The sequence below is a fragment of the Culex quinquefasciatus genome, chromosome 3 (assembly GCF_015732765.1).
Source record: "Culex quinquefasciatus strain JHB chromosome 3, VPISU_Cqui_1.0_pri_paternal, whole genome shotgun sequence".
NCBI classification, from domain to species: Eukaryota; Metazoa; Arthropoda; class Insecta; order Diptera; family Culicidae; genus Culex; species Culex quinquefasciatus.
Window position 1 is genome coordinate 34,146,972 of NC_051863.1, and position 26,548 is coordinate 34,173,519.

At 37.5% G+C, this 26,548-nt stretch overlaps 3 protein-coding genes across 6 annotated transcripts in view; 1 reads left to right on the forward strand and 2 right to left on the reverse strand.

The window, feature by feature from the left end:
* The window catches only part of LOC6039477, a 34,441-nt gene extending 30,739 nt beyond the window's left edge, over nucleotides 1-3,702 (reverse strand). The window contains exon 1 of one of the 2 annotated variants that reach the window (XM_038263245.1): nucleotides 3,554-3,702. The gene's annotated coding sequence lies outside the window, so the exon portion shown is untranslated. Of the gene's footprint in view, nucleotides 1-3,498 lie in introns of both variants that reach the window. The other variant, XM_038263246.1, reaches the window with a different exon arrangement.
* Nucleotides 3,703-7,474: 3,772 nt separating this feature from the next.
* LOC6039476 (galactosylgalactosylxylosylprotein 3-beta-glucuronosyltransferase P) overlaps nucleotides 7,475-26,548 on the reverse strand; it is a 118,182-nt gene continuing 99,108 nt past the window's right edge. Inside the window, exons 2-7 of one of the 3 annotated variants that reach the window (XM_038262952.1) lie at nucleotides 25,242-25,245; nucleotides 17,375-17,896; nucleotides 9,496-9,721; nucleotides 9,213-9,367; nucleotides 8,863-9,153; nucleotides 7,479-8,801 (exon numbers count right to left, since the gene is read on the reverse strand). In XM_038262952.1, the coding sequence (XP_038118880.1) occupies nucleotides 8,694-8,801; nucleotides 8,863-9,153; nucleotides 9,213-9,367; nucleotides 9,496-9,721; nucleotides 17,375-17,773 (1,179 nt within the window). In that variant the 5' untranslated portion in view covers nucleotides 17,774-17,896; nucleotides 25,242-25,245 and the 3' untranslated portion in view covers nucleotides 7,479-8,693. Of the gene's footprint in view, nucleotides 8,802-8,862; nucleotides 9,154-9,212; nucleotides 9,368-9,495; nucleotides 9,722-17,374; nucleotides 17,897-25,241; nucleotides 25,246-26,548 lie in introns of all 3 variants that reach the window. The other 2 variants (XM_038262953.1, XM_038262951.1) reach the window with 2 other exon arrangements.
* On the forward strand, nucleotides 24,935-25,932 carry LOC6045018. The gene is made up of 3 exons (XM_038260725.1): nucleotides 24,935-25,192; nucleotides 25,261-25,456; nucleotides 25,825-25,932. Exons 1-3 carry the CDS (start codon nucleotides 25,185-25,187, stop codon nucleotides 25,930-25,932), a joined length of 312 nt encoding a protein of 103 aa, XP_038116653.1. The 5' UTR covers nucleotides 24,935-25,184.

A 26,548-nucleotide genomic window follows, 5' to 3' on the forward strand; every position in this document is an offset into this window, starting at 1 on the left:
GCAAACATAAAACGTTACGAAACAACCCCCTCTTCGTTGGCCTTGTACATCAAGGACTCCTCCCAGAACCCCATAAAAGGAATGGGAAATGCACCAGAAAAAAAAATCCCCCGAACGGGTAGACTGACCCCATCCAAGCCCCACGAGAGGACCGGCCGTCGGGTGGAAGCAGCAGGTTATTCCGATAATCTTTGCAAGTTCACCCATGTTTGCGCTGGGAATTGGTGTTGGTGTCGCGTAAAGTCACACATACAAGCACAGACGAGGCAGTTGCTTTTCCCGTTCTTATTTTGGGAGGAAATCCGATGGAGTGGCCAACTAAACAGTAGCGGTCGGATGTTGGGTACTGTGGGCGTTATGTAATATCTGGAATGTTTTTTTAAAAGTCCAGTAAACAAAATTTGTCAGGAATATCAAAAAACAACTAAAACGCAAAAAAATATATGTAAGAAATCAGTGATAAAATTGAATGTATTTTAACATTCCAACGCCCAAGGCCCCAAAAAAGTTGGAACGGTAACTTCAACTCGCTGGTTCTCGGGCATAGAGCTATCTAAGCCCGATCTCACACACACTAGCACACCATTTGTTTTGCTGGCTGGTACAAAATTTAACCTCACTTATTTTCGTGTACGTACATGCAATACATGCGCACGTAGATAACTCTATAACTCAACCAATCAAGATGATTCTTCTTTCCAGTGATTTGTTAGGATGTCTAGATGATTCTAGAACTTTAAAGAACTTAATTTGATCAAATCTGTCATTTTTGCGATTAAGGCTAGTATGCTGATCGGAAGGAAAGGGGTCAAGAAACAGCTTTACGAACAGCAGAACAAAGGAGAGAGAGCGATTTCTTGGGGCTTTTTTTCACCCTCTCTGACTTGCTTGCGCTGCCGCTGCTGCCCATTTGATTTTTTTCTTGACCGGTTCCTTCCGAAGTGCGTATACCGCTTTAAAAACATCGTTCCAACTTTTTTTTCGCGTGTAAAAAAAAATCGCCAAAAATTCCGCGGAGGCAGTCATTTTAAAAAAGGTGGAACGATGTTTTCGGTCGCAGAAATTACAGATTTGTTCAAATCAAGTTCTGCAAAATTTTAGGATCATCTAGACATTCCTACAAATCACTTGAAACAAGAATCGTCCCGATTGGTTGAGTTTTGCCCGAGAACCAGCGAGTTGAAGTTAACGTTCCACCTTTTTTGGGAGGCTTGGGCGTCCGTGTAAGTTGGACATGCATTGGGCGTTCCAGTGTTAATATAACATTTCAATTAATCACAAATTTTAACTTGGGAATTCAATTTATTGGTATCATGTGATCTTGAGGACCTGTTAGTCTTTTTTGAAAACTATTAATAACGGTGGTCCCGTCACGTTATACATTTTAGAATGATTTTTAAAATACGTTTCCGACGAACCAACAATATTGAAAATCTGACAATTCTATCATAAGTTATGAGCACTTAAGTATTAATTATAAACTTTTTTGAAGTTGAAATATCTGATATTTTGATTGATGTTTTTTTTATCATGAGCGAAAATTTGGTAACCTTATCAAAAGTAATTAATAATGAAATTTAAAGAACATTTTAAAGTGATACTAGAGAAAGAAAGAGTTACAGTCCAGACTCGACTATCCGAAGCCTCGATTGTCCGAAGTTTCGATTATGCGAAGTTCAATTATCCGAGGATGGTATGAGACCTCAAACTTTTTTTTCGTTTTTTTTATTTTCTTATTTTTTACATCAAATTCTAGTTCTGTAATCCCTCAAATTTAAATGGTTGATTGCCTATAAAATTACAAAATATGGCTAAACAAGTCCAAATAAGCTAAATTTATTTAATAATGCAGGAAAAGGCGTTTTAGATTGTTTTGATTTGATTAGACTTTTATTTTCATTGAAATTTTCTAGTTGCCCCCTGATTTTCAAACCAATTGAAACCAATGAGCGACATGAACTTTGAAAAAAATTTGCAACGGCCTAAATGTTTATACCAACACATTTTAAATACTGTTGCCGAAAAGATACAAAAAAAATGTCCTTCCGCTTGAATTCCAGGAATCCTCGTAGCACTTTACAATTTTCCCAGGAAACAATATATTTTTGAAAGTTGGACACTCTACTAAAATTGTTATTTTAAAATTGAAGCAAAAAAGCAATTGTAAATTATTCTGAATACAATTTAAACGCCTAATTTATGCATTTTTAATCCAAACAAAGACTTTTTAGTCTTTGACGAATTTACATTTTGAGACAACAGATCGGTTTAAATGTAGAAGTTTGGGAAAAAAGCAATTCGTTTTCAAAATTTTGCTTTAAAATTCTCATCATTTATTTTAAAACCGTGCAAAATGGCTGTTTTGGTCTTAGCGAAGCCCCGGACTAAGTTTCAACCAAATCGATAAATTTAAATGAAAACTATAAGCGAACATTTTTTGATTCGACTTTTTTACGGAAATTGTCGTAACTCTGAATAGAAAACAGTCAGAGTCCCATTTTTTTATAAGGTCCTGTAGAAACGAAATTTGGTTTATTGGACCTTTTCAAAAAAAAAAACTCCAGAATTAAATTTGAAATAAAAAAAATAAAAGCAGTTTTAGATTACTCTGAAAACATTGTATATTGCCTATTTATGAATCAAATCAAACAAAACTTAATACGCAGAACGGTACAAAAGTATAAAAAACTATATTTTTTATAAATTAAATCATATTTTTCTAAATTTGACAGTAGCATAATTGTGTAGCATAATAGAAATAATAGGCAAATAATTGGCTTCAAATTTGTTTTTTTTTATCGAAGTTAAATAGCTATTTTGGTCAATGAGAAGCCCCCTACAAAATTTCAGACAAATCGATAAATGCAAATGAAACCCTGACTTAAATTAAATTTTAAGTCATAGCACCTACAAAGTTCTAGCCATCTCGAAAAATATAAAAAAAAACTCGGAATTAGTGTTTTGCTTGCCTTGGAAAAAAAGAAGAGCTATTGATTTCATGAATGAATCCATTTAAAGAGCCCCACAACACACGCCCGTTACTGTACGGTGCTACAAGCCAACCCACTTCGAGTACTGTTCCTTCCTCGCAAAACTCACAAACACACACACATACAGATTCACCCACCGTACACCGTTCCAATACCAACGCAGAGTTTGCCTCTCTCCTCTCCCTCTTCTCCACACTATCTTTACGTTGCCTTTCGCGTGAGTCTCCGCCGTCACCACAGTTCAACAGCAGCATACACGCATACCACCAACGTCATCAATCATCGATCATCATCATCATCATCAGCACACACCAATACCACCCCAAAACCACACCACCAGTTTCGAGCTCGACGCCGCGCGGTTGAAAAATTTGAAAAAAAAGCTCAGCCTGCTACCGTCGAAGAAAACGAAGACACACCACACTCTGATTTGGCACAAAACCTTTCGCCTTCCGCTGCTCCTTGAACCCAAATATTCACTTCCGGGAACCCTTTGGGAAACACTAACCCGGGTGCGAAAAACCCCTCCGACCGAAGCAAAACCGACCACGCCGCGAAATTACCTCCGGAGCAGTAATTTTTGGTCGTGTTTTCTTCTTTCTTTTGTTACGGGCAACACACCACTCTCCACTCGATTCTCGAAGTTCGGACCGACTCTCTTTGCTCGTTCGACGACCGCGAGCCCCGACGGACGAATTTGCTTTGGTTCTGTGTTTGGCTGTGGCTCACACGCAGGCAGCCAGGCCAGCACCACTTTTGGATTGGTGGCCTGGTGTTGGTGAGAAACGATGCCACGCACACACACAAACACGTGCTCGATATCGTCGTTTGCAAGCGTGGAATGTTTCTCACAGATAAGCGAATCAAGCAAGCTCTAAATTTTTTAGGAAATTTCTGCCATTTTTAATTTAACCTAATTTATGTTTCAAAATAATTTTAAATGCGGTCCAGACTTGACTATCCAAAGTTTTGATTATCCGAAAGTTTGTATGGGACTTCGGATAACAGAATCATAAAACAAAAACTCATTTTTATTTTGTGTTTCATTGCATTGCCTTGGCGTTCTCGATTGTGAGATTCCTACTCGAAACTAAGTGTCCGAAGGCGTGATTGTTGAAGCAATTGCAAACCGCTTTTTACACCTTAGCTTCCATCCACCCCGGGATTCGAACGGGCGACCTTTGGATTTTGAGTCCAACTGCCTACCAGCGACTCTACCAAAACAGGATCCAGGGAGACGAATCCTACACTTGACTGAGCTAACGACCTAATCTCTAAGATTAGACCTGGGCCAACATTTACTTCCCCGTCCGACGGAAGGCGTGATCAGACAAATCTCGTCTCGAAAAAAGCCGTCTGGGATCGAACCCAGGTCGACTGGGTGAGAGGCAACCACGCTTACCCCTACACCCGGGTCTTTATTAATACCAAATGTGGGTACTGCGAATTAATTTTAGTCAAATGTGAATAGTTGACTCTCTTTTTTTCAATATTTCATCACCAGCGTTAACCTCCATTTTAGGTTAAGAAATTCTAAATCACTTTAGCATAGTTTAGGGGTCATACTAGGCTCGACAATAAAAAAAGAGAACGTTTGATTGTTTTGATTCAATCGGCTCGAAAAATCAGGGGGCTTAAAGAGCTGTTTCAAAAAACTATGATTTTTTTTATGGAAATTTAAGTGCAATCAGTTGAATTCAATTTAATCTGCATTCTCATGCACTCAGCGAAAAAACTATATTGAGTCCATAAGTTGAACCTTATGGACGTCATACGGTCAAACAATATCCATTAACAATATTCATGGCTTTCATAAGTTTCTCATATAAATTTCGTAATTCGTAGAGAAAACTTACACAAATAATGCTTTTTACGTATGAAAGCCATACGTTCTTCGAATTCATTAGCAATATATAGATTATCTATAACGTTATTTTATGGAAAAACATTATAAGGTGTTCTTATGAAAATCACGCATGGTGTTACCTTATAAAATTCATGTGATAAACTTATACAAATTAAAATATAAAATCCTTTATTTATATGGCATTATTATAACATTTATATTTTTTACAAATGATTTCGTTCATATGCAAACCATATATATTTTATAGTTTGTTTTGGCTGAGTGTGCGTTTAGAATCATTTTCATTTTTTCAAAAATCTTTTGAATTTTAATTAATTTTTGATGTACAGAGCCCAAAAAGTTTTTTTGTCAAAATAATAATGATTGCAAAACAACTGAGCTAGTGTTAAATGCATGTTAAAACACTTTTTCATCAAAATGTTGAAATTATGGCTTGAAATTCAAATATGTAAATATGAATTGCAGATAAATCAATAGAATTTTTAAATATTTAAATAAATATGATTTGGTTTCCACCTTTTTTTAATAATCTGCTGGAATAATATTTAAATGTTGTATTATGGTGATAGAGATCATCATCTAAAGATGTATTTAAAATAACGAATTTTTCACTAAAAATTCTGTTTATAATAACCGTTAAAAAAACATTTTTAGTTAAAATGTTAAATTCCAGTATCCTTGGTATCCTGCCACAGTGAGTTGCATATGCCTAATAACTTGACAAATTTTGGCAAAACCAATTGGCCTGATTAATGATATTAACAACACTTCGCAAAATTATCTGTAATGTGGTGGAAAACATCTGAATTTCGAAAATATTTTTAAATTCGTTCAATTATAAAAAACATTATAAATTGTTTTGAGTTGAATGTACTTAAAATTCAATTGATATTTTGATCGGGTTCAAAATTGAACTGGAGGTTCATAGGCCGAAATAATAAGACCCGTTTTTTTGTTAAATAGGGTGAACTATTTTTTTTTGTAAATGTTCTAATTTCGACAAAAAATCAAAGATTAAATATTTTATAATTAAAGACAATATAATATTTCCATCATAAAACTTTTAAATTTCAAAGAAATTTAAAATGCAATCAATTAAAAACATTTCAAAATAAGTTTACTGCATTTTATTTAATTCGGAAAATATTGACTCATTTAATAGATTTGAAAAGGTCTTTTCTTTACATTTAATTTATTTCGTTGCTTTAAAAATTACATTGGTGCAGTTGACTACTATAAAACAGCTGGTTTGTGATAAGAAGCAAGAGAGGTTGCTGGTACTTAGGAGAACGAATTGTTCAGAGAAGTAAAAAATATGAAAATAATCGAAATTTATAACAAATATTAAATTAAAAAAATAAAATTATGATAAAAATTTATTTAAAAATAATAATAAAATATAAAACAATAATAATTCTAGGTGAAGAATGGTTAGAGGAATGTTTGAATATGTATTAAATTAAAACAAGCAGCAGCGCAAAAAAAGAAAAAAAAAGCTAAAACAGGATTTTTTATGAATTGATAATGTCAACTTTAATTGATTAAAATGCATTTTGCAACTTCATTTTACATTTTAAATATATTGCAATAAGTTTGTCTTAATTTCAACCTCAAGCAGAGTTATGGACAAATCAGGGGGCAAAACAAAATTGTATCAAATTAAACTAGAAGTCTAATGAACTTAAAACAATCTGAAATTGATTTTTATGCATTAAAAATCATATTTAGCATGTTTAGGTTCGTTTAAAAATATGTTGAATTTTTATGAAATTAACTGTCAATACTTTGGAAAATGATGATTGCAAAACAACTGAACAGCTCTTCAATGTATTTTAAAACATTTTTTACCAAATCGACGCTGTCGTGCTATCATGTCGCACCCGCCATTCTGAGAAAAACGCGTTTTAATGTTTGACCTTAAATAAACATAAACGAGAGCAGGCAATGTAAACAATAAAAAACACGTTTTTTTGTCGACCATTCTTTGCATTGCCCCAAAGTATGGTTGTATTTGGTTGCCAGAGTTCCGAGTTTTAACTACTTGTACGTGCGTCAAACGCGTTCTAATCTGAAATTCCTTTGGCCAATTGTCGCACTTACATCAATTTTCAGGTTGTGTCAAGATAGCACGACAAGATTGAAACTTCTTTCATGTGAAAAGTGACAAAAATCCGCGGAGCTTTTTTGGTTTTTAATGAATATCTCAGGATTGAAATCGATTTTTGGGGATCTGTGAAGGTCAAAAAGTGAGGCATTGTGACCTGCACAAAATGGCGTTTTTAACTCAATTTGGCCAAAAATGCACGTACGACAATTTAGCACGACGGGAAATGTCTAAATCGTGGCTTGCATTAAAATTTTTCAACTTTTATATTTTTTTGCCGTAAGAATCTAATTAGATTTCAAAAACTGTTCAAGTACTGTGCGACGAAAGCTCGCACGATACACTTTATGTTTTGCAACAACCCCGATCATGTTGCACTTCATCATGGCCGACCGGGTGAAGCTTCTGTGCGACTTGAAAGCTCGTTCATGCTTCTGCAGTAGTTCCATACATTTGAATTTTCTTTTGCACGTAAATATTCATGGAGTGTTCTTTAAATAAAACAAACCTTAGTTGATTTCACCAATTTAGTTTATTGACAAATTCTGGCTTAAAACGGTTTTGGTTTGGGGGATCACAATCGTATAAGTGTGCTGTATTGTTTTTTTTTTTTTTGTTTATTCAGTTTGCTTCATTTATAAAGGGAAGAATTAAAAGTCAATTCAATGCTCTCAATCAAACTCAAATCTTATTTGGTTATTTTTTGCTGGTTTGCTTGACGCAAACCTATGTTATGTATGTTTAGTCTTTAGAAGGCGACAGTACTGGGAAAGAACAACTGGTAAAGTTTTACTTGGAAAAAGCTCGTCGTTTTTTTTTTCGTCTTCTGATTCTTTAGCGCCTCCTCTAACCGGACCTTTAAGGATTGATCGATGAGCTTCGTTTATTTTAGCTAGAGAGATTGCACATTTCGACAACCGTTCGTGATATTTCAGCAGATCAATAGTTTTCTTTTGCAAGTTGTTCAGTAACTTGTAACGATCTGTTTGTTCTTCCTTTGGAATAGCTAGACTACGATGAAAAAGATTTTGTTGTATTGGATATGAAAGTAGTTTTGTTTGATTTTTTCTTTTGTATATTTACACTTTTTGTTCGATTGCAACGATTTAAAAATTTGAGTAGCTAAAACTATCTAAATAATATTATGTTTGAGTTTTCAAGACCAACGCTTGCTGAAAGAAACTTTCAAGAATAGTGACATTACACTTAAAAACGAACCTTAAGGAACATAGGAAATATTTACAACAATGGAACTGCACTTTCAATTTGCTTGAATATTTTTGCTATTTTTTGGAAGAAAAAGGACTGAATAAAGGTCGTAATTTTACTTATATCCTATCTAAAGTTTTTGTATAATACAGTACAACTTGTCACTTCGAATTTATGTTCTTGTGCAGAGGGCGCGCGTCCGACATTGAAACCAACCTTAAACTGCTAGGCAATTCCTCACCAATCAGCCAACTTCATCTTCGTTAAGTACCCCTAATGTTTCCTCTGCTCTTGAAATTAGCATGTACCTAGTCTACGTTTCGAAAGTAGTTAGTTTTGAGTGTTGTCGTAAGAAAAGAAATTCGTCAAACTACCGTTACGATCAAAATTCAAAAAATAGCACCTATCGGATAAAGTATCTTTGTCTTAATCTTCATTTTCACTGGGTAAATTTGTTTCTCTTGTTTTCGTTATGGCATCATTTTGTTCACAATTGCGTTCACTTTTGTTTGCTCGTCCTGCTTCAAACAAGAATCTTCGTCAGCTTCACCAAGTTTGTCGTGCCGTACTTGGTCAGGTTCAGCGGAAGTGCCGCCGGGTTTTTCTTGGACTGCGTGTGCCACGTGAGAATCTAAAATGAAATCAGCAGTTTAAAAACTTGTTATTTTTGGAGTCGTCTCATCAACTCCTACCTCGGTGCAGTTGGACGCCAGCAGGTCAATCTCCTTCATGTCCAGCGGGTCAAGACTCCGCAGAAAGCCGTCCTCTTCGTAGCCCGCCTTGAAGGGCATCTCCGCCTTTGGCCGGGATAGCAGGAATTTCACACTCACCGCAAACCCGGCCATGTCGATCGGGTACTTGCGGCCGCCGATCCACCCGTCGTAGAACCCGCTGATGGTGCCGTTGGCCACGATCGGACTGCTGACGCCGTACTTGGAGATGAGCCCGACGGGCCACATGCCGACCTTGCGAATGTGGCGCATCTGTTGAGAATAAATTTCGTTGTAAATTGTCCTTAAATTTATGAAAACTGTATTCTAACCTGCTCAAAAATCTGCAAATTGTACGTGTTGTCGTCGTCCGCAAAGTACAGCACTCCTTCGGTGGCGTTCGCGCGGATCCACTGGAGACCCCGGTTTCGGTTGGACACGCCACGTGGCTTCACCTTGAGCTTGCGGTATTTGGCCGGCATCGGAGCTGAAATGAATACAATATGAGGTCTTTAAATTGTGTCCTTTGGTCATGTTGGATCAAGGTTATTGGAAATGACAAAATTCATGAAGTTTCAAAAGTTGCAAAACAAAATGGCGGGCCCAAGTACGCACCTGTAAGATGCACGAACGGCACATCGATCTGGCGCAGCAGTCGCGTTACGGACTCCGTTCGGCTTTCGGCGTCCTCCACAATCAGCCAGAACAGGTTCGGCACGTGTTTGAGGGTGTACCCGAGCCGGGTGATTTCCGCCAGCTGTTCGGGCCGCCGGTACGTCGGCGTGATAATGTACAGCGGGGGCAGCTGTTTGGTGTCCGCGGGGAACCGCGCCGGGATCTTCTGTAACGCAACGTAGAGTAATTTGCAATCAATAAAAGCCTCCGGAATGGCCGGCAAAGCGAGCCGGCAATAAAGACATAACATGTAAAGCACGATTGATTGGTTTTTTGGGCCGAGGACCTATTTTGAACTCAAATTGCTTGAAATTATTTTAAAAACCAGTTGATATTATGTTTAAACTCTTTTGCAAAACATAACCTAAATCTGTTTTTTTTAATCCCTCAAATCGATCAAACGTCAACAATAGGTTCGCTCACCCTACCACCCCGCAAACAAAAGAGGGTCCTTTGAATAAATTAATACGGACTAGTAATCCTTTTTGGGCAGACTAGTAACCCCTTTTAGGGGTTCGGAACGCTTGATGACTCCGACTAGGACGGCCATGATTGAGTGAATTCGATTCACGTTCCACGCAGTGTGGTTGTGCGCGATGTTGGTTCAGGGAGGGTGAAGCGAGGGGAGTCCTTTAATTAACGGACGGCAATCGTTCATTTTCATTAACCATTACGCCCCCTCGGTTAGTTGGTTGCGGGATATGTCAGGGCATCAGGATGGGGCTTATGTTTTGTCGATATTGTGGTGGAGTGATTTGTGGAAAGTGTTACAGAATGTTACATTGCACGACGATCAAAAATGATTTGTTTCATCTCATGTGAATCAAACAATAAAGACAGTTTCTGGATGGATACAACCGCATCGACTCCATAAACAACTTCCATTCCTAATTATAAAAAAATGATGATCTCGCCTTTTGTTTCAGATTTGTTACAGACTTCAACTCAAGTTCTTTAAAAGCCGCACATTTTTCATTATTGCAACGATTTTTAATGATCGATAACAATACTCTCTCCTTTGGCGAACAAGAAATTTGATCCACTTTGACAGTTCAAAATTGAAGCCGTTTTGCAAACCACTACTCAGCACCCGGGTTCACCCATACAAGTCTCCATACAATTTTGGCAGCTGTCCATACAAAAATGGTACGTAAATGTTCAATCAGCTGTAACTTTTGAGTAAATTTTCTGATCAAGTCTTGGGCAAGTCTTGTAGGTATTGATGAGGACTGTTGAGAATAAATAGGTTTTTTTTCACAAAAACTCAATTTCCCAAAATATGTATTTTTTTAATTTTTGAGATTTTTTTTTATATGTTTTAGGGGACAAAAATTCGCAACTTTTGAGCCATAGAGAAGTATGGAATGCGAAAATAGAGAAGTGTGGTCAAAAAATCTGCCGCCGAGTTATGATTTTTGAAAAAATAGTGATATTTGGAAAAAAATCTAAATTTCATGCAAAACAAATTTTTGATCGTTTATTGTATGCAAAACAAGCCTTACCCGGCAAACTTCGTTCTGCCTTTTTTTTCGTTTGTTGACGTTTCTGGCTTGTTTGCTAATTCATTTTACGTGACTTATCCCATACAATCTGCAGATTTTCCGGAATCGGTTCCAGAGTGGCCAAAGTTGTAACTTTTTTGGCGTAAGAACCTTCCTTGGGCTTATACGAACCCAACGCAACAAAGAGCACCTCAATCCGACGTTCCGTATTGAACTGATTCGCGTTCGAACAAAACCGTCGAATTTTTTTATATATATAGATTGAATTTGCAATCGAAAAGTACATTACAGATTTTTTGATAAAGGACTTCGTTCAAAAGATATAGCCACTTAAAGTTTGATTTTAGCGAAATATTTGCAGCTTATATATTTCTAAAAAAAGTGTCAATGAGTAACCATATCTAAAAAAATAATTTTGAGAAGTTCAGAAAATTTGCTATAAAATTGTCTAAGAGACATTGAAGATTGGACCTCTGGTTGCTGAGATACACCGGTTTAAACAAAAAGGAACAAGAAAATTGAAGTTTTCTAAGTCTCACCCACACAACCCGATTCTAATAGAGCTATCTAAGCCCGATCTCACGCACACAAGCTTACCATTTGTTTTTGCTGGCGGGTACAAATTTTAACCTAAAAATCCTTCGTGTACGTACACGTAATACATGCGCACGTAGATGACTCTATAGCGATATCTCAGCTAATGGTCTGATTTTCAATGTAAAAATATGAAACATTCGTGAAATTTCCCAATCTTTTCAAAAGCAATATACTAAAAAATGGGTCAAGATTAATATTTTAAAAGGGTTAAACATTCAATATAACGCCATTTTGAAATGTTTGTCTTGATTTTTTTCAAAATAATGTTTTTGAAAAGATCGGGAAATTTCACGCATTTGTTAGTGCTCTAAAACATTTAAAAAAATCTCAAAAATAAAAAAACAATACGAATTTTGGGAAACTTTATTTTTGTGAAAGAAAGATAATTAAAAAATCTCAGATCTCAGTTGAAAGGCTCTTTAAATCCCTTGATTACAAATGTAACATAATGGAACAGAACTACTTAATTCTAATAAAAACACAAGTAGGAATTAAAAATTGAAAACAAAACCATACCTAAACAGAAAAATTTCAAGTAATAATAATAATTATCAAATCTGTTCTCATTCTTATTGTTTTTTTATCATGAGAAATTCTCTACCAAAACCGGAAATGGATTTTATTTGTATTTTTTGATTTGGCTCAAACTTTGTGGGGGCCTTTCATATGACCAAATAAACTATTTTGTGTGATTGGTTCATCCATACAAGTCTCCATACAATTTTGGCTGCTGTCCATACAAAAATGATAGGTAAATATTCAAACAGCTGTAACTTTTGAGTGAATTTTCTTGGGCAAAGTTGTAGATATTGTTGAGGACTTTTGAGAAAAAATAGGTACACGGAAAAAAAATTGCAGATTTTTTTATCATCTTTTTTTTCACTAAAACTCAATTTCCCAAAAAACATATTTTTTGATTTTCGAGATTTTTTGATATGTTTTAGGGGACAAAAACCCGCAACTTTTGAGCCATAGAGAAACATGGTCAAAAAATCTGCCGCCGAGTCATGAATTTTTGAAAAAAACAGTGATTTTTGGAAAAAAAATCGAAGTTTCATGCAAAAACAAGTTTGACTTTATTTTTTAATGCAAAATTGAATTTGCAATCGAAAAGTACTTTACAGATTTTTTGATAAAGGGCTCCGTTTTCAAGATATAGCCACCGAAAGTTTGATTTCAGCGAAATATTTGCAGTTTTTCAATTTTTAAAAAATAGTGACCATGAGTGACCATTTCTAAAAATATTTTTTTGTAAAGTTCAGAAAATTTGCTATAAAATTGTCTAAGAGACATTGAAGATTGGACCTCGCGTTGCTGAGATAGAGCCGCTTTAAGAAAAAGCATTTTTTTTTAAAAGTGACTATGAGTGACCATTCTAAAAATATTTTTTTGTAAAGTTCAGAAAATTTGCTATAAAATTGTCTAAGAGACATTGAAGATTGGACCTCGCGTTGCTGAGATAGAGCCGCTTTTAGAAAAAGAAACACGAAAATTGAAGTTTCTTAATCTCACCAAAACAACCCACCATTTTCTAATGACCATATCTCAGCAAATAATGGTCCGATTTTCAATTTAATATATGAAAAATTCGTGAAATTTTCCGATCTTTTCGAAAAAAATATTTTGAATTTTTTTTAAATCAAGACTAGCATTTTAAATGGGCGTAATATTCAATGTTTGTATTTTTCGAAAAGATCGGAAAATTTCACGAATGTTTCATGCATTAACATTGATAATCGGACCATTAGTTGCTGAGATATCGTCATTAGAAAATTGTGGGTTATTTTGGTAATTTTAGTGTTTCTTTTTCTTAAAGCGGCTCTATCTCAGCAACCCGAGGTCCAATCTTCAATGTCTCTTAGACAATTTTATAGCAAATTTTCTGAACTTCTCAAAAAAAATATTTTTAGAAATGGTCACTTATGGTCACTATTTTTAAAAATTGAAAAACTGCAAATATTTCGCTAAAATCAAACTGTCGGTGGCTATATCTTGAAAACGGAGCCCTTTATCAAAAAATCTGTAAAGTACTTTTCGATTGCAAATTCAATTTTGCATTAAAAAATAATGTCAAACTTGTTTTTGCATGAAACTTCGATTTTTTCCAAAAAAAATCACTGTTTTTTATTCAAACATTCGTTACTCGGCGGCAGATTTTTTGACCATGTTTCTCTATGGCTCAAAAGTTGCGGATTTTTGTCCCCTAAAACATATCAAAAAATCTCGAAAATCAAAAAATATGTATTTTGGGAAATTGAGTTTCAGTGAAAAAAAAGTTGATAAAAAATCTGCAATTTTTTTTCCGTGTACCTATTTTTTTCTCAAAAGTCCTCAACAATACCTACAACTTTGCCAAGACACCAAATTGATCAGAAAATTCACTCAAAAGTTACAGCTGTTTGAATAATTACATACTGTAAACTGGGGTGACTTTGATAGGTTTTTCAAATGCCCGTCAAATAAGTATCTAAACATTTTTGAGAATTTTAAGTATGTAAGCATTAAGGGATAGTTTATTATCGAACATATATGCAAAAATGTGACTGTTACATTGGATGTATCAAAATTAGTGGCCAAATCAAATTTCTATCAATGTCACCCCGGGCTATCAAAGTCACCCCAGTTTACGGTACCATTTTTGTATGGACAGCAGCCAAAATTGTATGGAGACTTGTATGGGTGAACCAATGACGCAAAATAGCTTATTTGGTCATAGGGAAGGCCCCACAAAGTTTAAGTCAAATAAAAAAATACAAAAAATAAAAATGGTCGAAATCGGCAGATTTCGTAGAGAGTTGCTCACATCGTACTTCTATTCTATTCACGCCACTGGAAGTGTTATTTTAATTTTCACCAAATCACTTCCTTCCAATTGCTTCCGCTCATTGTCACGTCATGCGTTGTGTGTTAAGCTCCAAAGAACGGAAAGAATAAGTGTGAAATAATTTCGAATTGTGCCTCCATCCGCGAAGACCCTGAGAGTAAGTCACCTATTACCCTTCTTTCTTCAACTTTCAAATTGCACAGACTCCTCGTTCTCGTCTAAATATTTTATTGAGCGAAAAAAGCTAATCTTGAGCCATTTATATATAGGAAAGATAAAAATATGAAAAAATAACAGAAATCTGCAGCCTCAGGCGAGCTTTTGCTGCAGTATTTAAGAAGAACAAGTGTTATCACTCGACTTCCGCTTTCCGGATCGTTGATTCGTCGTCAAAGTATCTTTTTACACAGCAAATAAAAAGTGCTGAAAATGATTTTTTTTCTCACAATATTTTATATTTTTCAATCTGTTGGATTATCGTAAGTTAAAAAAAATATTTTTTTACAGTGTCCACAGCTGTACTCGCACACTAAAGGGGTTGAAGAAGTTGGTGTTGGCACCAGGACGATGAAAGGCCTTGTGCTGGTTTTGCCTCCTCCTGCAACACTTGAGACGGTAGTATCACCAACTGCTGGAAACTTTTCGCTCAATGACTCGACGCCGCCGAGAATTTGTTCCACTTTTTTAAACACGGCCCGGTCCAGCCAGCCGGTCATTCTATTCCGTTAAAAGGTTTGAAATTTATGGTGGATTTATGAGCTGTAAAGTTAAGCGTTTCTTCACAGACTGTGACTTTTTTTTTGCTTTTGGAGGAAGGGCGAATTTTGTTTTTGCTGACCGTCGAAGGACTTGGGAGAGCTGCTCGATTTCATGACGGGGTCGTTTTCTAAGCTTCAGTAATTTTTATACTAATTGATGCAGAGCAATGATTTGGTGATGAACTTTTAGTGAGTACTTGAGATGGACTCTTTACATTTTTATGCCACTTTTTAACTCAATTCCATGCTTGGAATTATAGGCAAAATTATGATAGAAATAAGGTCAGGTGCTTGAAAAAGGTAAAAACTAAATATTTATTGACATTTCCAGCAGCAACATTCCGAAAAAGGTAATCTACAAAAAACGAATCTAAATCTGCCGGCTTGAAACGTCCCGTGGTGTATCGTGAACACAATTTTCATCCTGTGGTCTGGTGCTTATTTATGTATTCCCAGCGTGGACCACATACTTCACATTATCGGAGCGGTAAACATGGAACATATTTTGCATCCCAATTTTTACCTCGGGAGCATCGATACATACGTTCTGAATTGCCATCAGCAGTGTGAGTGTGGGAGGCTTTCCGTTCGAGCCCCAGCCAGTTTATCGAATTCCTATCATCGCTACGGGACTTGGGGTGGTTCTGATATTTAAGCTCAACTGATTTCATATCTTAGTTTTGGCTGCTCAGACGTACCTTTTATTATTTTGCTTATTATTTTGTTAAAATTTCATAGAACCACCCTAAGCGTAGATCCACCCGGCAAATTCCACACGTCAACCCGGAGTTCAGTTTGAAATTCATGGCGCAAGGTTACAATCCAATGCACGTCTGGCAATCCTGACGGTGTAAGTGATGGACCACCCCTTACTCCGGCCCACTCGGGCTACAAAGTTTTCCCAGCTGCTGCCGATGCAGCGAATTTGCAGCCCAAGCTCAAACCCCAAACCCTCGTTTCGCCAATCCATCAACACTGGTTAGGCATTAGCTGTAGAGCTTTTCCACTAAATCCCACCGGCTCGTCGGCGGTGTTCTGCGTTATCGTTTTTTGTCAAAAGTGTTGCTCAACATATTTGTTGATGTCAGTAAACGTTTTAGTTTCGTCAAGGTATGATAGATTTGGGCTCCCTGAACATGCTCCAATCGACAGTATTGAATTTAACAGAAATTCCTACCAATAAATAAAATTGCGAAATTCGGGTAGAAATACTATGGAATCATTTTAAACAACCATGCGCACCCTCGTTTATCAGTGGGAGTAACAAAATAAGGGGGTGCACGTGGTTGTTTAAGAAGATTTCATAGCATTTGACCCGAAATTTACAATTTTATTTATTTATTGGAACTTGTTCAGGAAGCCCAAATCTTTCAAACATTGACGTGACTGAAGCGTTTACTGAAGGAGCCATTACACTACCGCAAACAAACAAACAAACTCGCACTTTTTTGTGCTTGACAGCTGGCCAAACTCGCAAACTTGTTTGCGGCAAACTCGCAAAACAAGGCAAAATTTATGTGGACTGACGTTTGAACAAACTAAGCCAGGCAAACTGGCAAACTGTCAAAAAGTGCGCGTTTGTTTGTTTGTTTGCCGTAGTGTAATAGCTCCTTGACAACAACTTCAAAAATGTCGAGTAGTGTGGTATTTATTTGAATAGAAGCGAAAATTTATAATATTAAATCCAATTTATAAGTACCGAACTGGCCGATCCAGTGTCCATTTGAATTACACTCTTCCAGAACATCCAGGAGAGGAAAAGCCCACTCATTCATCGAACACAAGCCCAATGGGCGTGTGATTTGCATTGATGAGGCACGAGCACTTTGGGTTGAAAAATCACGTTGAGGGATTACCTCCAGAGTGCGGAAAATCCGTCCGTATCATGTTTGCGTTCGCGATGGTTTATGGTTCTGGCTGAATCGGTGTGTTTGTCGATGGGTTTGCTTAGTGGCCAGTCCCGTTTGAGTGCAACGGTCGGGGAATGGAGTCAATTTATGGCGTTTTTCGGGGATTTTGAGTGGAGAGATAATCGGGGATAAGGCTTTTTTGGTACTGACTAATTGGGAAATCTGATTCAATATTCGTCATAAAATTGGCTCAACTCCTCCTAAAAAGCAGAAAAAAGTTTCTCTCACCCCATCACTGCTGGTAGTTTGCCCCTTCTGGACGGCCTCCGTCGCCGGTGCCGCCGTAGTCGTCGAGGTGCTCGTTGCCGCACTACTGCTGCTGCTGCTCGACCCCAGCGTCGTGGTACTCCGGTCCGTAGACCGCGCACCCACTGCCGGGCCCACCTCGTTGAACGTCAAACTGCGCGATCGAATCTTGTCCACGAGCGCTCCGTCCGGATCGTCCCGCAAATCGACCAGCGCCTGGGCACCCCCGATCTGGTTCGTCCCGCCGGGCCCATTTCCGCCGGCCAGCGCAGCCGACGAGCTGCTGCTCACAAAGTTCGCTATCGAAAGCTGGTTCTGGCACAGGATTATAAACACCGAACTGATCAGCAGCGTCAGGTACAGCTTGTAGGACTTGATCATCCTGGCCACGTGGTGCAGGATCGGAGCCGTGTTGGGGCGGAGGGTGGGTTTCCCGGGAGTTGCGCTGGAATCGTTCAGTTCCGCCTGGACTGACTCATGATAGTGGTGCTACTGCGGGTATGTCTGTAATGGGAGGAAAAAGAAACCTTTTAATAAAAATTTAAACTTAAGTTCATGTTTGACGAGCAAAAATTTCCATCAGAAAGATTTAAATCAAATTTCCCCCCCGTCAACCAACAAAAAGTTCCTAGGAACGTAATGAAGTTAATTGCCTGTGAATATCATTCCAAGTGATTCTGCACATTTGCATACCACAACTTGGACGACAAAACGACCAGGAGGCTGGACACTGCTGCCGGCATTCATTAGCATAGCCATAGGTCATTCCACAGCGTGTCCTTCTGCCTCGGACAGCCTGTAGCTAAAAGAGGGGAGAGCGATGTCCTGTACAGATTTTCACCCGGGAGCGTGTCGGCAATGCAAAATATGCAAAGGATTGATTTAGGTTTGCACATCTTCCAGGATTGATTCCAGGAAGGAGATGGTTGAGCACTTTCTAATCCTATGAGGAATCAATTATTCTCAATTTGAAGAATGGCATAGGAGACGGCATCAATTAATTGGTACCATGCTAAACTATTGATTTATACGTTGGAATTTCCTGATGCTCGTAAATGTGTAGTTGGATGTGCTCAACCACGAGAGCTTTTTCCGAAGAATAAACAAGCCGTATTCCGGAAACTCAAATATTGCGAGCCGGAATAAATTCGAGAATTCCGTTCGTGATGCAAAACGAAGCAAATAGTCAGTGCGGATACCGGGGTTTTTGAGTTCCTAGCTCTGTTGGATCTATCAAAAATTGCCAAAATGTCATCCATCGGAAATGGAATATGCATGAAGGGTAGAGTAATGTCCAGAGTTCCCAAATGAACCGGTTAGGCTAGGTTCACCTATAAACTTGGTTCGGCTTAAGCCTCAATTTGTGGTTCAATCCTGTTTCAGTGAACCATGAACCATGGCTTAAGCCAGGCTAACCAGGCTAATGAGAACCATAGGAATAATGCACTGTGTAACAAATATTAGAGTGTAGCAATGTTGCAATGTAACATTCATTATACCGTAACATCCGTTACACCGTAATATGATTACACCGTAACATTGTTACACCACAACATTCGTTACACTGTAACATTGTTACACCGTAACATTTTTACACAGTAACATTATTACATTGTTACACCGTAACATTGCTACACCGTAACATTGTTACACCGTAACATTGTTATAACGTAACATTGTTACACCGTAAAATTGTTACACCGTAACGTTATTACACCGTAACATTCGTTACACCGTAGTTTGGTTACACCGTAACATTGTTATACCGTAGCAGTGTTACTACGTAACATTGTTACACCGCACCATTCGTTACACCGTACCATTCGTTACACCGTAGTTTGGTTACACCGCAACATGGTTACACCGCAACATTCGTTGCAACGTAGTTACGGTATAACAATGTTACGGTGTAATAATGTTACGGTGTAACAATTTAACGGTGTAACAATGTTACGGTGTAACAATGTTACGGTGTAACAATGTTACGGTGTAACAATGTTACGGTGTAAGAATGTTACGGTGTAATGAATGTTGCGGTGTAACAATGTTATGGTGTAACGAATGTTGTGGTGTAACAATGTTACGGTGTAATCATACTTCGGTGTAGCAAATGTTACGGTTTGAGCATACTACGGTGTAACAAAGCTTGCCGTTTAGCCTAACATTCTTTGATCAGGTTCAAGCCAGGTTCAAGCCAATGGTTCATTTTGGCTAGCCTCGCCTGGTTTGAACCAAATGAACCATGGCTCACGGCACTCAGTGAGCCTGAGCCGACGGTGCTTGCCGACGTGTGGTGTGAACCTGAACCAAAAAAATGAACCTAGCCTAGCCGATGGCTTAGGCTCGTGGGAACACTGGTAATGTCTGCTAAAAGTGTTCAAAGAAAGTATAAAACTATGAAATACTCATAGAATGATTGATAATACGACCATGTACCCTAAAAATCTTCACTTCTTGGATAACGTCTCTAGTAGAGCGGTTCAATTTTGACTTTTTGCCTTCCGTAACAGGACTATATTCTGTAGGTGAAGTGAATCCAAATATGAGCTCGTCGATAATTTATTTATTTATTTTAATAAAACTTAGTGTGTATCTTGAAGACATTTTGAATGACTCGTTCGTTGATACAAGTCTCCATACAGTTTTGACTGTTATCCTTACAAGAAGTTTATTAAAATTTTAAACCAATGTGTATCTTGAGAACGGATCAATGATCAATTTGGTCTCCTCGGCAAAGTTATAGATATAGCTGAGAACTTCTCAGAAATGATAGATGAAAGAAGTTGTCATAACAAGAATAACTAAATTATTCGAAACAAAAACCAATTTGTTAAACTAATAATACTGATACCGACATGCAAAAAAAGAACTGCTTTTTAAACTAAACAAAGGATCAGAGTATGCAGAAAAAAATGTTATACTCTTAATAAATTCAATACTCAATAATTCAATAGTACTCAATTTTCAATGTTCTAAAAACCTAAATACAAATTTCAAATTCAAGAGCTGCCCAGGTAAGCACCAGGAGTCTTGGCAATTTATTAATGATTTTTTTTTTCAAAAAATTAAAGAAGTTTTTGTGATTGAAAACAATCCTAAATCATTTGGGTAATTCTCTACCAACTCACACGAATTCGGGAAAAGTTGCCCCGACCCCTCTTCGATTTGCGTGAAACTTTGTCCTAAGGGGTAACTTTTGTCCCTGATCACGAATCCGAGGTCCGTTTTTTGATATCTCGTGACGAAGGGGCGGTACGACCCCTTCCATTTTTGAACATGCGAAAAAAGAGGTGTTTTTCAATAATTTGCAGCCTGAAACGGTGATGAGATAGAAATTTGGTGTCAAAGAGACTTTTATAAAAAATTAGACGCCCGATTTGATGGCGTACTCAGAATTCCGAAAAAAAACGTATTTTTCATCGAAAAAAACACTAAAAAAGTTTTAAAGATTCTTCCATTTTCCGTTACTCGACTGTAAAAAAATTTGGAACAAGTCATTTTATGGGAAATTTAATATACTATTTGAATCTTCATTGATCCAGAAGGGTCATTTTTTCATTTAGAACAACATTTTTCATTTTAAAATTTCTTGTTTTTTCTAACTTTTCAGGGTTATTTTTTAGAGTGTAACAATGTTCTATAAAGTTGTAGAGCAGACAATTACAAAAATTTTGATTTATAGACATAAGAGGTTTGCTCATAAACATCACGAGTTATCGCGATTTTACGAAAAAAAGTTTTGAAAAAGTAACTTTTTGCGTTTCTCTTTGTTTCGTCGTCCGTGTCTGTCGCGGTTGACCATGAACGGCCATGATCGATGACGACCAACTTCTTCAAAACTTTTTTTTCGTAAAATCGCGATATCTCGTGATGTTTATGAGCAAACCTCTTATGTCTATAAATCAAAATTTTTGTAATTGTCTGTTCTACAACTTTGTAGAACATTGTTACACTCTGAAAAATAACCCTGAAATAGCATAGCACGATATGAAAATATCCGTTTTAGTGACAAAGTTTCAACCAACTAAAAAAAACAAAAATAAATTTGTTGAAAATTTCTGATTGTAAGGAAAAGTTATTTTTTCACTTATTGCCACTGCCGGTTTCATAAGCATTATGACGTGTAGTCAAAATTAATCCGAGAAATGTTTTTTGGCTTTTTAAAGCTTCAGAAGTTTTGTACAGACTCTTAAAAGAATATAAAAGGCTACGTTTGGCGTTGTCTATTCAATCACAAGTACAAATTAGTCCTGAAAATTTAAATTTGAACCGCTCTAGCCTGTTCCCTTTGCCCTTTCCTGTAGATGATACAACGTAAGTAATGGAACAAAATAGTTCACCTGGCTTCGAGAGGAAGGATACACCGCAGAGGCAACATTCACAAGACTCGAGATACATGATATGTGGGATTACATGGAATGTTTTACTGGTGGGTTTCGTTTGATCAGAGAATTTAGATGAGTTTACGAAAATTGTCAGCTTTTGATCAAACGTTCGTTATGGAACTAGTTGGTAACATGAGAACACTGGTTCCAACAATTTCCAATCGATAACCACCGACGGGAGTGATTCGCCCTAAAAGTGGTCATAATTGATGGTAATTACTCACTCGGTGGTATAACTCCACGGACGTGATATTGTTGCACGATGTGAGCAAACAATGCGCAGAGTTGGAGAACATATCGTGCGGCACAAAGCTTTCAATTATTGATGCATACTAATTAGGTGCCCCCCACTTTGATTACCAGCCAGGGTAACCAGCTGTATGATCATTATGAGCTTAAACTCGCAAACGATTATCAGGTTTTTTTTTACTGTTTAGTACTGCAAGAAGATTAAACGTAAGTTTTAACTTAAATCTAATACTTTTCTAGCTACTTGAAAAGTAGTCAAAAAAGACTAATTGCCATTTTACCCTTACTCATAATAATTTTTCCCCTCACGCGGGACGCGTTAAACCAATAAAACGCTTCTAATTTACATTCTCAATGACGTACGCACTGTGCTCAACAGTACCCGAAAGTGACAGTGTAAGCTCTGCTCACAGTGTCACACGGGAAGTCGCGGGTCACCCGTGTTGTTAACTAGGTGTAGGTCGCGTAATGGATGGCCTTACAAACAATTCAATCTGAAAATCGTAACCGCGATGTTTGCCGTTGTTGATGTGTGAATCGAAACAATTAGTGGCGCGGATTAGAGAGAGACTAACGTGCTGGCTGGAATTTATTCAGCGTGTAGGGTTAGTGTATCGTTTGATGGTACCATACTTGAAACAATGCTGAGTAGAGTTGACTTGTGTTATTTGTAGTTGAAGGTCATGCTATTATGTAAAAGTTACATAGGAAACTTTTTCAAGCTCTTTGAAATCTGAATTTTTATAATAAGTCATCAATTCAAATGAACTTCTAGTTGCTAACCGAGTCGCTAATATTTTTTTATTTTACTTTCCGAAATTCGCGTTCATACACACAACTTCCGGCACAACTTCAATTTCAAAGCCTCGCGCGTGCATCACATTACACTTTCGTCGACACTTGTTGGAGTACCAACCTCTCGTTAGTAGCTCGCAAATGTTCACTCCGGGTTATTATATGCTGAGCAAAAAACGACTACGTTTATAGGACAAAATTAATATTGGTAATTTTCGTAATTAAATAAAAGTGACAAATGATCGTAATTACTTTACCGGTCGTTGTCATTTTATCACAATTAAAAAAAAATGCTACAATTGCAGCTTTACCCTACTAACAAAAAAAAATCTCGTCAATGAAAACAACGTGGGATGATGTGCTCAACGAGATTGATACTAATGTGGTATCACGTACCCTTGTTTTATTTTCCATATGCTGTTGATATGTTGAGCTGTTTATTTATTTCGTTGGAGAATGATAAATGTCATTTGAAACTTTTTATATCTGTTTTAATATTGAACAATATTTTTATTTAGTATTGGTTGCAGATACGGATCTCAAAACCAACATGTTTTTTATTTGGCTCAAACTTTGTGGGGGCCTTCCCTTTTATTTGGCTAAATCAGTAATTTTGTGTCATTGGTGGTTTACCCATACAAGGGTCTGTACAATATCGATAGCTGTTCATACAAATATGGTTCGTAGGTATCTGTAACTTTTGAAAGAATTTTCTCATCGATTTAGTGTCTTCGGCAAAGTTGTAACTATTGATAAGGACCAGTGTTGCAAATGAGTGATAAAAAGGTATCAATTGATTATCTCTAAACAAAAACATCCGAGAGTATAGCGACCTTCTCTATAGCTTGGGAGATCTCTTCTTGGGTCTCGTGATTCCCAGCGATGTCAATCCCTCTCTATCACTCCTTCCCTTTTCATCGACTCTGCGCTCTCGCCGCTCTCAATCTCTCCGAAAACTGCAATGAAAGAACGCGAGATGGCGATTAGGAATCGACTACGCATGACGTCCCGTTAAACTGCGTTTGCGAAATTGGTTTTGTGGCAGCTTTTGTGGTTAAACGCTGTTGCGGTAGGATGATCGTGGAAGCGGGAATGAGAGAGAAAAGGAAAATGTCAATCGCGAGTGTGTAATTACACTCAAAATAATCCACACGTTGATGCTACCTGAAAAATCACGTAACCCCGATTTTCCCCTCACTAGGCTCGTTTTACGTGACACACGTAAAAATAATGTGAAAGTGTACTGGCAAAAAAATGTTTTAACGTTGATGTTACGTGAAAAGCCTTATGATATTTTTCCACTAGGGTTTTCCATGTAGTTTTTATGTGTTTTGAAATGTTACTTCAACACCCAAAATTCAGAATCGAGATAATCGTTCTCTCAAAATTTATTGAGGGCTCAGTGCCAAAATCGATAGAATAATGGTACCAACTCACACCATCATAACAAATGAGTTCATTCGTTAGTTGAATCAATAAATCTCCAACAAGTGTCATACATCGACTTCTGACTTCTCCATGGTCACCAAGCTGTGGTGGCCGAGGCAGCTAAGTCATTGGATTGGTTTGTCAAAGGTCTCTGGTTCGATTCCCGTTGTCGACACTTTTGGTTTTTTGTTTGACGGATGAACTTTTTTTGCAAATGAACCTCGAGAGAATAGTTCTATCGCCCATCTCGAGCTGTGTTCTCTGCGTCCGTGAATGGTACCACTATTCTCTCGACTCGAGACCATCATTCTCTCGGACTAGCGCTGCCAGTTTTGGGTGAACGGAACTCGAGTGCGCCATTCGGAGAAGTTTTTACGTGATTATTTTAGTATGAAAATTGATGGCGTACAGCGAAGCCTGCTCTGCCCATGTTCGCATAAATGTCCCATATGCAAAAACAGCAAGCTGAGAAAAACGCATTTGAAGTTTGTCCCATACATAAGGCTACGTGTTAAGTTTTCGCGAAAAAATGGTTTTCCTCCTGATTTCTGGAACAAAGTACTGGATGTTATAGGCTCTTTTGAAAGAGCACGCAATTTTGAACAAAGCTGCATCAATAACTCAAAATCGATGAAAATGCATATGGGACATTTATGCGATCAGGGGCAGTGCTGCCGGACTATGCTCGTTAAATTTAGTTGAAAAAGAAATAGACGGTAAGTTAAATTAAGTTTGAATAATTTTATATGTAATTAATGAAAGTTTTTGCAGAAGCTGATTTCTGATGGCAGCAACTTTAGTTTTTCGGCGGCCATTGGCACCAAAACTGGTCATCACCAGCAATCTCCAGTAAGCAAAGTTTGTGAGCCCAGGAAATCCGATCCAGGTTGCTACGCCGGGACTTACCCAAGGTCTTGGCCATCAGCAGCAGAATTATGAAGAGGTTAGTTTCTCAAAATCTAAAAAAATATACAAACTGTTACTTTATGAACCTTTCTCTTTTCTCAACAGCGACCGATTAACCATTGCCTGGTACCGCAACCGGCCATCTCCAACAACCCCCGGTTTGCTGAGGTCATGGGCACGGAATATCTCGACAATGCTCGGTTATAAGAATGACGGAAGAGTAGAAGTAGTAGTAAACATGGTGCACAAAGCACTGGCCATCGGTGGCGATTCTGCGCGTGGCAAACGGACTGGACTACTACACAGCTAAAAAAATAGTAATCCAGCTGCGTGTAAAAGACCCAGGTGTAAAATAAATATTGCATTATGTTATGCAATTTTATGTGATTTTCCACCCTGAAATTTGTAGCCCATCAGTATGGGAAACCTAGTTGACCGAAATGTCAAGCTCATATATGCTTTTATCTTTACAGCTTTTCATCGGTCTGATGGCCGAGTGGGCTAAGGCGCCAGTCCTTACTGTTGGTGCTGGGTTTGAATCCCGTCGGATGCAACTTTTTTGTGTTTGCAAAAAATGTACATGCAGTGTGTAATATTAAGTGTTTATTTTGACGAAGGTGATGTGCATGCTTTTGCATGCGATTTTACCATCGGATTTTTTGCTGTGTAGGAGATCCTTGGGGAGGAGATCGCGACCATTTGGTCAGGGCACATTGTCGCCGACCTGGTGGAAAGGTTTCATCCGTGTTTCCAGCAAATTGCATCTTTTACGATTAACTTACTAATGGTGAGATCTTTCCAACTATTGATTAAATAAAACAAGTTTATGCAAATTTAACTGACTTCATTATTATTTTTATTCGAAAAAAAAAATGAAACAAAAACCAAAATCTACTACTACAAAGTTTATATAACGTTTACTAAAACAAACACGTAGATATCATCGACGTTCCATTTAGCTTTTACGTGTGAAACACGTAGAACAAACGTGAAATGATCTAGCCAAGCAAATTCCGTTTTTACTGGAGTCTCCCCGTAGAAGTTACCAGAGCTGAAAATGTCAGGGGTCCTGACTCGAAAATCGGTGACGCTGACTCGAATTTTTGAGATCCATTCACTAAACCGCAAAACCGTGACATAAACAAACCCGACTCAGTCGTGAGTGCCCTAGCTCACTGAGCAGCTGCAATGCGAGGCAGTAGTCGACCAACGCTCATTCGACGTTGCACGCACACACATAAAGAAACAAGTTTTTACACAAAAGTTGGTATTTATGCGTGGAAATGTAATTTTGAATGTAAGTTATGGTTGTTTTAAGTGTTTTGCACAGTCTAGAACCATTCAATTGTTTAAAAATAGTCAAAATAGTGTTTAGAGAGGATTTTACGAGTCA

What these genes read in the sequence shown, in the direction of transcription:
- LOC6045018 (XM_038260725.1), top strand. An exon ending in GCAAACGGACTGGACTACTA is followed by an intron (nt 25,457 to 25,824) that starts CACAGCTAAAAA and finishes TTTTGCTGTGTA; the next exon opens with GGAGATCCTTGGGGAGGAGA.